This window comes from Hippocampus comes, unplaced genomic scaffold, assembly GCF_001891065.2.
Source record: "Hippocampus comes isolate QL1 unplaced genomic scaffold, H_comes_QL1_v1.1 scaffold29, whole genome shotgun sequence".
Taxonomy (NCBI): Eukaryota; Metazoa; Chordata; class Actinopteri; order Syngnathiformes; family Syngnathidae; genus Hippocampus; species Hippocampus comes.
In genome coordinates this window covers 2,883,640-2,896,364 of record NW_017805820.1, presented here as the reverse complement: position 1 = coordinate 2,896,364, position 12,725 = coordinate 2,883,640, and the positions used below count along the sequence as shown (strand labels likewise).

General features: G+C 41.3%; 2 protein-coding genes across 7 annotated transcripts in view; one reads left to right on the top strand and one right to left on the bottom strand.

The window, feature by feature from the left end:
• The window catches only part of rap1gap2a (RAP1 GTPase activating protein 2a), a 58,129-nt gene extending 51,929 nt beyond the window's left edge, over positions 1-6,200 (bottom strand). Inside the window, exon 1 of one of the 3 annotated variants that reach the window (XM_019885923.1) lies at positions 6,131-6,200. Coding sequence is in view for 2 of the 3 variants with exons in the window: in XM_019885921.1 (XP_019741480.1) it covers positions 3,646-3,686 (41 nt within the window). In the remaining variant the exon portion in view is untranslated. Of the gene's footprint in view, positions 1-3,645; positions 3,764-6,130 lie in introns of those variants that run through there. The other 2 variants (XM_019885921.1, XM_019885922.1) reach the window with 2 other exon arrangements.
• Positions 6,201-6,250: 50 nt separating this feature from the next.
• Positions 6,251-10,845, top strand: LOC109525433 (transcription factor 7-like). 4 transcript variants are annotated; one of them, XM_019885917.1, is made up of 9 exons: positions 6,251-6,723; positions 7,751-7,818; positions 7,955-8,008; positions 8,255-8,316; positions 9,077-9,151; positions 9,319-9,463; positions 9,976-10,083; positions 10,152-10,206; positions 10,406-10,845. In XM_019885917.1, the coding sequence occupies exons 4-9, from the start codon at positions 8,276-8,278 to the stop codon at positions 10,630-10,632; spliced, it is 651 nt and encodes a 216-aa protein (XP_019741476.1). In that variant the 5' UTR covers positions 6,251-6,723; positions 7,751-7,818; positions 7,955-8,008; positions 8,255-8,275; the 3' UTR covers positions 10,633-10,845. The 4 variants fall into 4 exon arrangements, with proteins under 4 accessions (XP_019741476.1, XP_019741475.1, XP_019741474.1 ...); XM_019885916.1 differs by having other exon boundaries at positions 7,955-8,316; XM_019885915.1 differs by having other exon boundaries at positions 7,751-8,008; positions 10,409-10,845.
• The last annotated feature ends 1,880 nt before the right edge of the window (positions 10,846-12,725 follow it).

Genomic DNA, 12,725 nt, shown 5'->3' with positions numbered 1-12,725 from the left:
TCTGCTTTTCGATAGATTTTATGCAAAGTGACAGCATGCCCACACACATCCACGCACAGTATACGTTCACGTACACACTCATCGACTGCGACACAGACTGTCGCGTTGTACATTTAACGCATGCACTAATGCACAGAGAGCTGCACTCACACAAGTTGACATAATCGTTCATATTGGCAAATTAATATGCTATGACAGCGGCAAAGAAAGACACACACACACACACACACACACACACACACACACACACACACACACACACACAGGTTATTTTTTTAATTCTTATTTTTACATAAATAGCATTGTTTATTGTTTTACAGACTTCCCCTTCACCGCAAGAGGTTAGAAACAATGGCAAACACTCACAGGGGCCAAGTTTTAACACCCTGAACACATATAGGGGATTAATCAAATGTACCCTGATAAAATGGCGATTTTCTCAATCGCCTTGTTTCATTCTAAATGTCTAAAATTTAAAAAAATTATAAAATCTCACGAAATCAAAGTTCACACAGTCTCACTCAGACTGGAAGAGTGAGGGGAAAATGAATGGACTGAAGGGACAGACAAATCTGGAATTAAATTGTTCCTCATAAGAAAAAAGAAATATATATATTGGAGATTCTGCAAATAAAACAAACAAACGTTCTAAAAAAGTATCGACTGACTAAATAGACTGACTTTGAAGTACAAAATGTGTTTTGCAATTTTAAAATGATTGACATCTGTGTGCTCCTAGTCAGACCTGTCGCCACGGGTGGGGCCATAGGAGGCCGTGCACACCCCATCACGTTGCTTGTGGACATTCGGTGACATTTAGTTTTCGTACATTACGCGTTTAGACTGTCCCTTGCATCATCACAGTACAGCAAGTGAGGAGGGACATTATGACATTGGGGTTGGCAACTAATCGGCTGTTTCAACCCATGTCATATAAGAAACCACAGGAGCCACAAAGCACTTTGGGCATCAAAAATTGATTGAAAAATCGATTTTCTTTTCCTTTTTATTTCCACTGCAGAGACCCGGTAAACTGAGTGGCCCGTTCAAACACCAGGTTTCTTTAACCTATCAAATATTGATGTCTAATGCAAATCTTTTTTTAATTTTTTTTATTTTTGTTTAATTTTTGTCTGCATCCTGCTCATCAGGGCAAGTGTGTCTCTGCAGCTTCATTGATGATGAATACATTTGGCAGAGAATGAATGGAAGAAATGCATTTTTTAATTTCTGCATTCATATTTCCACTCATAAAAGTCAACACGTTGTAGATTTTTCTATTTTGAGTTGAAATCAAGCGCACAGCATGGCAGATTTGCAGACAGCGCCTGGCGTTCCAGCGCCCAAGAGCTTCAAGTGAGCTCTTGAGTGAAGTGTTGCTCTGACTAAGTTCACTTTTTTTTTCTCTCAAGGTAATATTTTAATTTGCAGTATAACCATTTAATCGTCCATAAATATTCAAGGCAACAACAAAAATAGATTCATTGTATCCACTCATTCTCCTCCACTTATTCAGGTTACAGGGTCGGCACGCGGAACAAAAAGACTCCCCCATGTGTCTGGACCGCTGAGGGTCTGAGCATCATTTTGATTGGACGTATACACTTCAACAGAGAGGGATCGGGAAAGATTAAAAAAAAAAAAGTCTAACAATGTCATCTCAACTAGCTCCACTCAATGTGGAGGAGCAGCGAATCTAATCTGGGTTCCTCTTGAAAGGTCCAATTTTCGGGTGAGCTCTCCCAAATTCATGACCCCAGACAAGGGAGACCTTCAGTTAAGTTCTTTTCACCACGTTTGTCATCGCTTCACTTCAGATGGTGCATCAATCTGTTGATTACAGACTTCATCGTCACCCTCAGTTGTTAATGAGACGCAAGCGAGACTAACTCCTGCCACATTGAGTTTTTGCGTCAGCCACCACAGAAGCGGCAAAAGCGTACGTCAGCTGCCTCAGAAGCCAACCTTCTTCAGCATGACTGAACCTTTTAACTCTGGTGTTCACCATTGGCATGGCTACTGTTAATTCTAATTCACCCGTTCTGCCACGTCAAACAACACATGATCAATGATTTTGCACCTTCAGTATCACGAGGCGATTTTATTTTCAGTTTTTCATTTTTATTTGACATGCACCAGCTGGGTGAACATAATGGCTCACTGGCCCGGCTTCAAAAAAGGCTGGTTCAGATCCCATTCGGTGATGTTGTGAATATGAGTGGGAAGCATTGTTTGTCTCCGTGCCTTGTGATTGGCGGACGACCGGTCCAGGGTGTGGTCTACCTTTCACCTGGCGTCAGCTGGGACTTCAGCTTCCATAACACTGAACAGGATAGGTGCTAGGGGAAATGGATGAATGGACCCAAAAAAATAAATGGTTGCCCTTGGGGAATTTTTCACCCTGTGTTTTGTTTTTTTTTTTTCTTTTCAATGCTGCCACCTGTCGTCCAGCAAACCGATCCGCGCCCATCTGTTGTTTGTTTCTTGATTTAAATATCAATATGGATGGATGAATGAGTCAAAACTGCTTCTGAAATGTTTGCCTGGATTGCTAGAGCATATTTGTCAATACCAGCGTCATGCAATACGAGCCTAAGTCATTTTTTACCTTCCAAAGAAATGCAGTGGATAAACTGTATTGTGATCAACATGTTCATTAAATCATCAAATATTACTGCAAAATACCAGTGGATTGTTTCCTGCTCAAACAATGCTTGCTATTATCTCGAACACAGATTCAGAGCTGCACATTTCGCTGCATCCCCCTGCTCCTTTCTGTACCGCATACAGTAGGGGATGCACACCCACGGGCTTGATTTTGACTCTCTCTCATCACATACTCTACAAGCTTGAAAAATATGCCCACACATGCTTGACAGTTCATGATTGAACTGGGATTTACCCACTAACTGACATGTAAGAGTTATATCATGCTTGCCAACAAATTATGTCAATCCAATCTTCATCTTAAAAGACCAATACCAGCAATACATTTTCCATTCTGCCCATCGTTAGCATTCTTTTCCTTCCCTCTAACTTCACGAGGTGACCAATGTTTTCAGTTGTTTTAATGAAAATCGGAAGGTGCTCTTAACCACCCACGCACAAATGCGGAAATTTTAACTTCATGCTGCCCACTCGCCAGTCTCAACACACACACACACACACACACACACACACACACACACACACACACACACACACACACACTTGTCATATGGTGTTGTAAACCGACACAGAACGTGGTGACTATGACCAGACATTGCAGCAGTACATTTAAGACAATTTGCATGCCATCACGCTTCCACTCACACTTGTACGTGTACTGTACACACACACACACACACACACACACACACACACACACACACACACACACACACACACACACACACACACACACACACACGCACACATTTTCTTTCGAGTTCAAGGATATTGAGAACACCGAAGTCAAGGAATCCTATAAATAGCTCTCCACTTCACTTGCTTCGGTGCAAATGCTGAGGAGTCGTACAAAGCCAGCAACTCATGCTGCCTCTTGCCTCCATCTGGAGAGTTCTCACACTGATCGTAGAAAAACGCCTACTTTTTACATCACTGTGTTGGCTCTCCATTTGCTGCTATCGGCAGCCAATGCCTTACCTCGCCTCCCCTGAAGATCCTTTGCAAGCTGGGGTGAACATCTTGTCAAGGCAGCATTAACAGTGGAGCAGCTGACAGAGCAGGAGAGGTTGCAGGAATGCAGGAGAGAAAGAGAGAGAGAAAGAGAGAGAGAGAGAGAGAGAGAGAGAGAGAGAGAGAGAGAGAGAGAGAGAGAGAGAGAGAGAGCGCAAGGCAGTGTGGGGGGAGGCAATGCACATGGGGGGAGGGTACAGTGATGTAGGGCTGGGTATGGCAGAATTATGAGGTGTGAGTGTGTGCGTGTGCAAGCATGAGAGAGATGCTGTTACCATGGAGAGGGATACGCCTAAACTACTTTGAACCTTTTTTAGACTGGGGGCGGACAAGAGAGAAGCAAGAAGAGAAAGTCAGGATATAAAAGGACAACAAAGACTGAGGCTCGGCATAACAGAAGTTATACGTTATAAGTTGTATATCTCATCAGATTTCACTGACAGTATACAAATGCCTTGACAAGAAAATTCAAATCTAAAACTGATCCGCAGTTTGTCGTTTTGCTTTGTTGGATAAAACCACAGTGTCATGTTGTTTCCCCCCCACCAACAAATTTTATACAGCACCAGCCGATTATTCCTTCCAACACGCACAGGGCCATGTTTTGGTGTTTTAAAATCCACCTTTCACTTTATTTTTGAACGGATGGGTCGAGAAGCAAGCCACATTGCTCGACATTTCATGCTCCAGTGTGCGCATGTATGTATGTATGTGCAAGATTAAAATACAATTAAAATATGTTCAAATGACTTTAACAGCTTACAATCACTCTTTGTCAATGTCATTTAAAGCGAATAAATCCTTGAGTGAATATGGCCCAAATGCTTTACAATCCATTCCCTCAAAGTTGCTTTTAAAGTGGCTGCGTTAGGAAAGCATGTCATTTTCTTCCTTTTCCGGCTATTCCTTTACCGGAGTTACTTGCTTGTCACATGTCAACATAACAAAGCTGACGCTAGCTCCTGTGGCCCAAATAGTGTCAATGATCACATGGTTTGCTCACAATATCGCAGCTACAGCCGTGAGAGTGGAAGCAATTGATATGAAGCAATTTGTGACAATTTATCCACTTATTTGACTCCCCAAGTCTGACAAAAGCGTCATTGAGTCGGCACGGGGGCTGGTCTCGTGGCCCAGATTCTTTGCGCTCACGGGCCGCATTTGGTCTGTGGTCCGCTGATTGGGAATGCTTGTACTACGCCATCATTGTCATGGACATTCATTTATTATTGTTTTTTTAAAATTAGTTTAACAATTCTGGTCTTGTAATTCATTTCAACAATTTCAGTCTTACTCATTAGTAAATTCAGAGCTGATTATTTATGGTTCCTTGTCGAAGAAAAAAAAGACATACACCTGCTCAGTTTTCCAGAGAAAAACAAGCAAAATATAATTATAACTTCTCGTTTAAACTATTTGCTATCGATCTTGTTTCCTGCCTACGGCTCTGACAGCACAACACAAAGCCGTCTAACTGAGACAGAGGGCGGAAAGGAGAGACAGGATTTAATTAGATCTGCTCTCCCCCGCTGGAGAGACCACTGCAGACACTACAAAACCAACAGGTGCATGGTCATGCAAAGCTAGTGGCACAGCTAGTCGGCTGCAGAACAAGTGTCAAAAATAGCACAGCGATGAAGGGGCTTCAAGTACTATTAAGGATTTTTATGCTTCATCTGAAGGCATTTTAATCTCAATATTTGTCAAGTCTAATTTATCCTGCTGGCTGAGGTTGCCTTAGAAACCTGAGTATTTCTTTTTCAAGGTCTTGCCAAGGTTTGGTTTAGCTGTCACTCCAATACATTGTAACTAAGGAGCCTGTTTACATTTTGTCATTTTGTATGTAAGTCATGAGTGGCAATTTTAACCCAAACATAGGATTTGTCTTTGGGTTAAAACACCCTTTGTCCTCCTAAAAGTTATTTTTTTCCAAAAGGACAATGGCCATTAGGTCCTTTTGTTCCAAAGTATCATAAGTGTCCAATTTGAAAAAGTTACAAAACTATGAAAGGTCCTCATTGTTTTGCCCAACTGAGGTTTCTTCAGGAAGTAAGAGCTCTTATATCACCATGACATGCGGAGTCCCACATGGTTCAATTCTCGTACCACTTTTATTTAACCTGTACATGCTTCCGCTGGATCAGGTCATTCACAACAGTAATGTCGCCTATCATAGTTATGCAGACGACATGCAGATTTATTTAGCTCTGCCGCCGTGTGACTATGGTCCCTTGGATTCACCCTCTCCGTGTTTAGAGCAAGTAAACTGGTGGATGCAATTTAATTAATAAATAAATCATAAAAGCCGGAAATGTCCATATTACATGTTTAAAGTTCTTTTACTGCAGACCCCCAATTTAAATAAGTAAAAACAAAAAAACAACCATTCCTTTTCTTTATGAACCATACTATACTTACGATGTACCATATGACAAATAATATTCAAACTTACCAAAGTGGGTAAGGTAAGAATTGTTATTCACTCCAGCCTTCAACTCTGCCGAGCTTGTGAGATGCTATTCAATTTTTTTGTTGTTTGTCCAGTTTAACCCACATAGCTTCGATGACTTGAATGTGCAAACAGCCAAAATCATAAAGGTGATTTTCTTATGCTACACGAAACTAATTTGCATCTAGTCAGATTGTTCAAGCTTGTGGAAACTAAAGCCTATTCAAACTAGTAGCACGTGAGATGTAGAGGCTCGTTTTTAAATTAACATGGCATCATGTAATATGAAGTGATGAATCTAATATATGTCATCATGTAAAGTGAATTCATGTTGTGTACATCATCATATAAGGTGATGTGCCAAAGCACCCCGAAACACACATGAAAGACCAACAATGCTTTGAATTCTTTGACCACAAAGCTGTGTCAGCATTTGTTGCATTTTGGGTGTGAGTGTTTAACGTGTGATGAATATAGACAGCAAGCTTCCCGACTTGAGGTGCTGCACATCATTCGAATTCACAGACAAGAAAAACAACCTCAACCATCAGTGAATATAGTCGTAAGATACCAAAGCAACACTGGGCATAGAGCAAGTAGGTGTAATAACCCAAATAACCCTGGGGAAATGCAGAAGTAACCTAACATATATGGTATATAGTAGGTATGTGACAACTGACTTGTTTCCGCCATTTTCGTGTGATCACGTCGCGCACGTCTGTTTTGCACTTCTCCCAGAAAAATGACCTTTGGCTTTTTAAAAATGCGTCTTTTTTTTTTAGATATGATGTGCAGTAGCATCTCCTCTGTCGGCTCGATTTTCAGTTTGAATATTGTCATGCAGTATTTTGAGGGCAAAGCTGAGCTTGCAGTCTCAGAGCAATCACCACAGTATTGACAAAACGTAAATACCGTTTTGTTATTTTAGTCCAGCTCTTTCTGGTGACATTGGTTTCACTGAAAAAAAAAAAAAATTCATTGTCACGTACCTATATATAGTGTGATGGTGTAGTGGTTCACAGCCACAACTCCCGGTGACAGGGAACACACTTAGGCTGTCAAATAAATATGGTCTACCTGTTTGATATTCATACAGAAGCTGCACATAAATATAAGTAGCTCATAATTGCATCACTTTTACAGCATAATATAAATCAAGTCTTAGTCAAAACAAGCACACTGGTTCAGTCCCCACCAAGGCTTATTTTTCATCAAATTAGTCGAAACGTCCATAAACTCCTGTAATATTTACGAATCAAGAAAAATGTGACTAAAACGAGTTTATTTATTTATCTTCACAAGTTGACTACATTTAAAAAAAAAATCACATGACTCACACATCCTAAAATATAATGAACCCTTCAAGCCAAAATGTTAGAATCATCCTCAGAATGTTGCCAACCACCAAGAGAGCACTGATGCAGTTTGAAACAGCTACGATACCATTGTTGCTTTATGTGCGAAATTACTATCGGTCACACAATAAAATGACAACGATTTAACGATCTGGAAGATCGTCAATTCCATGCAGTCATCTGTGACATTGAATTTCTAGTTGTTGATACTTTCTTCTGAAGAAACTAATATAGTATTTTGGTGCAGGCGGGTGATTTGTCTTTACAGAAAATGGAAATGTCAGGTTTCACATCAAAAGGTCTACCTCAAAATCCTGCTCAGCCTGCTGGATCAAGGTACAGCGCCAACCCACAACCAGTTGCCAGCCAGAGTAGGGGCTTTAATGGGTTCGTTCCCATACAAAATTGTTATATGCAAGCAAGTTCAATGATGGCTGCCACCAGAATGCAATTTGTCCCAATGACTCATCAGAATGTGCAACCGCATCCCCAGAACGCAGAGACACTTGCTCAGGTGTTTGACCAGGTAGGTTGAAATTACAGTTTTTGAGTACTGGTAGCTGTTTTCGTGTGTGCGTGTGTGTGTGTGATTTAAAGTGAGAGTGATTAATTTGTTGAATCAGGCATGAGTCTGGGAAGAGTGAGCCATTGGGTGGGTGTGATAGGTCCCTACAGTATGCTAACATGGCTAAATTATTGAGTCATGATGCCACAGTTGAAGCATCTAGAGCTTTTGTCATGCACTTCCGGTTCTGTGTGTTTCTGCCTGCAGACAAACTTTGTACCAGAGGTGATGTTACCTAATGGACTGAACATGCGTCCAGTTGGACTACTGTAAGTAATACCACCTGTAAAGTTAAACTTCATGTCACATATACTGTACGTCCTCTTTTACCATGGTTTTCACTCGTTGGAATTTTGGCTCCTTGTGAGGAAAATATGGTAGGCACTGCATTTGGTTTTTCACGGTTGGGGGCACAAGCAATTGGTGTGCGGGCACAGCCCCCTATGACCAGCCGATGGCAACGGGTGTGGTCACCCTAGTCCATTGGCAAGTCACTCACAGAGAAAAAGAATGGTTCAAATCTCTCCCATTGAGATTTCCCTCTTGCTTCACTTTACTCAGTTTCTGTGCCGGCTCTCATACCTCTCCATAACTCCTGATGGATGCATTTCGCACTGAGCGGATTTTGGCTGGGGTGAAGCTCCTCATGGTTCTGGCATCCCAGAAAAACACGGCTAAAATAAATTACAATTAAAAAAAAAAGTGTAAATGATGAGCAATATGCAAAAAGAATATAGATTGGAAAATGTATAAAAGGAAAAAGTTAGTGGAGCTGCTTCAAATGGGCTGCTTATTCACAGGTGCACATGACAAGAACCATGGATGATCTCTATGAAAGAATGCCCCTTCTAAAATGCTATAAATAGTTCAAAACGGGTTAGCATGACTCAAAATGAACAATAATTGATTGGTCAAGTTGTTAACTTTATTTAAAATACATGTGATGTTGTTTGTCAACCTTGTTCAATGGTGAATTAGGCAATATCTTAATGTGCTGTATCCCGTAATATGTTTCTGTCTACTATTCAGGAATGGAGAGCTGTTGTATAAAGTTACAGCTCCTAACTATGCTGCTCCTCTTCCACCCACCATCCCGAGGATTAAGTAAGATTTTCGCTCTCTCTCAGATAAATTATAGTTATATATTGTGCTCTCTCTCTCTCTCTCTCTCTCTCTCTCTCTCTCTCTCTCTCTCTCTCTCTCTGTCTCTACGTGTCCTCACAATTTCACTAAGATGCTTTGCATGCTGTGATTACTTCTTCGAATTTTAGGAAGATCAACAAAAAAACAGATCAAACGTATGTCAAGAAGCCGCCAAATGCTTTTATGTTGTTCATGAAGGAACATCGACAAGCTGTTAGGCACCATTCTCATTTAAGAAACAGTGCCGATATAAACAAGATCCTAGGAAGAATGGTAAGTGTAACCGCTCACGTGATATCAAACAAAGTTAATCATAATCAATGAAGTGCAGTGGATATACAAAGTAAAATCAACCTACATTCTTTGGCTATAATTCCAAAAGGTGTGTTTGGCATCGACATAACATTTACTCATCATTTGAAAAACACAATACCGGTACTTACAGTACAACGTGTTGGTAGCAGAATGATACGTTGGGGCTGTTTTTTCTAAAGCTGCGACTGAAACTTACAACATCTATCCATCCATTTTCCGATCCGCTTTATCCTCACAAGGGTCGCGGGGGATGCTGGAGCCGATCCCAGCCGTCTCCGGGCAGTAGGCGGGGGACACCGTGAACCGGTTGCCAACCAATTGCACTTTTTATATCCACTGTATACTCATCTAATTCAATGTATGTTTGAACTACATAACTAGCGTCCTGGTGTTCTGTGTGGTTGGATGTGAGCATATGCACAACAAAAGCGATGTATGCTAATAATGAATATCTTATGACCAATCCATAGTGGCATTTGCTACCTCAGGAAGAGAAAGCCAAATATTACGAGCTGGCTGATAAAGTCAAGCGACTGCACTCCCAGCAGCATCCAGATTGGTCTTGGAGGCACAATTATGTAAGTGTGACTTATTGCTACATCCTATCAATACATTTGGCAAACACTGTTTTTGTGTTGTTTTGAAGGGCAAAAAGGAAGACTGTGACCACATTATTGAGCCAGATGCCAATAGTGTGCAGGGTAAGATGTGTGCGTGTGTGTGTGTGCATGTGCGTGTGCGTGTGTGTGTGTGTGTGTGTGTGTGTGTGTGTGTGTGTGTGTGTGTGTGTGTGTGTGTGTGAGAGAGAGAGAGAGAGAGAGGAGAATTGATTTTCCTCAGATTTTCCTTGTATGAAAAAGAAGTTGTGAAATGAAATAAGCCAAACTTTGGTATTTATAGCAGCGCTGGTGCCAGAGGTTGAGGAGGGAAGTGGACAAGCCGAGACAGATTTTGAGGATGATGACGCTGACTCCTTGTCTCTGAGTTCAACAACAGTAGAACTCTCCCTTGAAGAGCATATTTCCCAGATATACTTGAAACAGCCACCTGCCTTGAACCAGATGATTACCCACCCTCCGTCCCGATCGCCCAAGCATTCGTCGTCAAGGTTCCTTCCGGACTGTTGATTTCTTGATGGACTTTAATTGTGCACATTCTCCCCTGACCAAACGGGAAGATTTTGATGCACAAGCCACGTTTCTGCCACTGGAAGACAATTGACTGAATGACTCAGAGCCAATATCTTACCCGATACTGAAACATTTACAATGTCCACAATCTGCGCTTATTTTTTTTCTCCTGCAAACATTTTACATACACTCACTATTCACAAAAAGTTATTTGGCTTTCCAGTGAAATTTCAGGATGAGCGTAAAATGCATTCAAAGTTTTTACAGGTGAACTTCATGTGACCTTCTCGAAGTTCTTGAATGCACATGTCCAAATGTTAAATGTTCCAGTACTTTTTGCACAAGTTGCTGTTCTCTAACGAGGATCTTAACGACAAAACAATAGCCGTTTGATCCTTAAATCGACCAATAAATGTTCTGGTTCAATTAGAGCTGGTGTTTAAACAGTCGTCGTCCTCATATGCTGTCCACATTTTGGCATCATCAGACCAGGATGACACCTCACGATGGATCCAACAGTACCTTGCCATTGTGATGCTTCAAACAGGACGTTCTCAGATGGAAGTGGCCAGTAAAGCTTTGAGTGTCACAGAGTGTCTTCAGCAGTTTGCAACAGAGATACCGAGAGACTCGAAGTGTCACAGAAAGATGTTGAAGTGGACGTCCTTTGGCCACACCCCATGCTGATGAACAATGCCCTGAGAAACCGGATGATGAATGCCACTCAACTCCAGGCACGTTGAAGGGAAGTGAGGGGCACCGAAGTGTCACATCAGACCGTTCAAATCAGCGTGGTTGACCTACAAGGGTACCTGACTGCACCACCTGGCACAGGCGGCGGCATCTTGCACGGGCCAGGGAGGATTTATGCTGTACAAGGGACCAGTGGGACTCAGTGCTGTTCTCTGATGAAAGTCAATTGACGCTGAACAGTAATGAGGGCCGCCACTGACGTTGCAGACGTCAAGGAGAGCGAACAAAACAATCAAGAAGTCATCTTTCAGTTTTAATTTAAGACCAACAAACAAAAATATGACATTGACCACTGCAGTGTAAATCTTATTGTGTAATTAAGGGAAAGACAAGGGCTGCATTTTTCTTCCAGTTTCAAAAGCAGAAGAATAAATGTATACAGTCACCCAAAAAACAAACAAAAAAAAAAACATGGATAAAAAGAAAAGGAAATCATGCGGACATATTTAACCTAATTTATTCAGAAATCTCAAGATTAAGACATTACCTTTGGCCTCTACAATTACAAGAGGTGTTCAAAGCATATGTACATATTTGTATATATATGCAAATATATTTGACTGTCGGTGCTGGGCAGCCCCGGGGCGCTTGTGTTTGGGCAGCATTTTTCACAGCCAAGACCTTCAATTTTGATGTCTTGGTTACTGTCACTTTGAGAACTGTCTTGGAGATGTCACAGTTGCAAGAGGTAATGCAAAAGATTTGGAAGCCAGTGTGCAAGTCAAGGGTGGCATGAACATCCACAATTGCATTGAACTCAAATCTCAAACTGTGAGAGGAAGAGACTGGCATTCACTGGGGCAAAAAATAGAAAAGAATTGCCAAGATCGATGTACCTACTGTTCAAGACCTTGTGAAGTCATGGAATCAGGCTGCAGAGACGAGGCCTGTGTTGAAAACCATTTCATGAGAAAAGACACAAACACGGTGTCTCCACAACAGTGAGCTCTGAAGGTTCATGGTGGAAGTTTCTATTCCCCAAGGGTGCACTACTGTGGTCACAGAGGTGCATTGACATTTATTGTGAGAGCACCAGACAAGACATCCTCTATTTGGCTGCAACTGGCATGATCATGAAGCTAGTTGTGAGGAATCGTTTGAAAAACTACTTGCTCTTCCTTGTTGACACTTGACATGTGACCACACCACCACTGCCTCCTTCAATGGATTTCGAAGTCAAACTATGTTAAAATTATGTCATATTTATATTTGATATGTTTTATTAAGGGGTTTGAGGAGAACACAATGCAATGGTACTGACATATTAAGCTGCTCATAAACTACGAAAAAAAAACAAGACAACATTAAAATCTCACTTACTTTAATTTGATTGCTTT

What these genes read in the sequence shown, in the direction of transcription:
- LOC109525433 (XM_019885914.1), top strand. Translation starts at nt 7,754, where the DNA reads ATGGAAATGTCAGGTTTCACATCAAAAGGTCTACCTCAAAATCCTGCT. An exon ending in GGTCTTGGAGGCACAATTAT is followed by an intron (nt 10,084 to 10,151) that starts GTAAGTGTGACT and finishes GTTGTTTTGAAG; the next exon opens with GGCAAAAAGGAAGACTGTGA. An exon ending in AGATGCCAATAGTGTGCAGG is followed by an intron (nt 10,207 to 10,405) that starts GTAAGATGTGTG and finishes TGGTATTTATAG; the next exon opens with CAGCGCTGGTGCCAGAGGTT.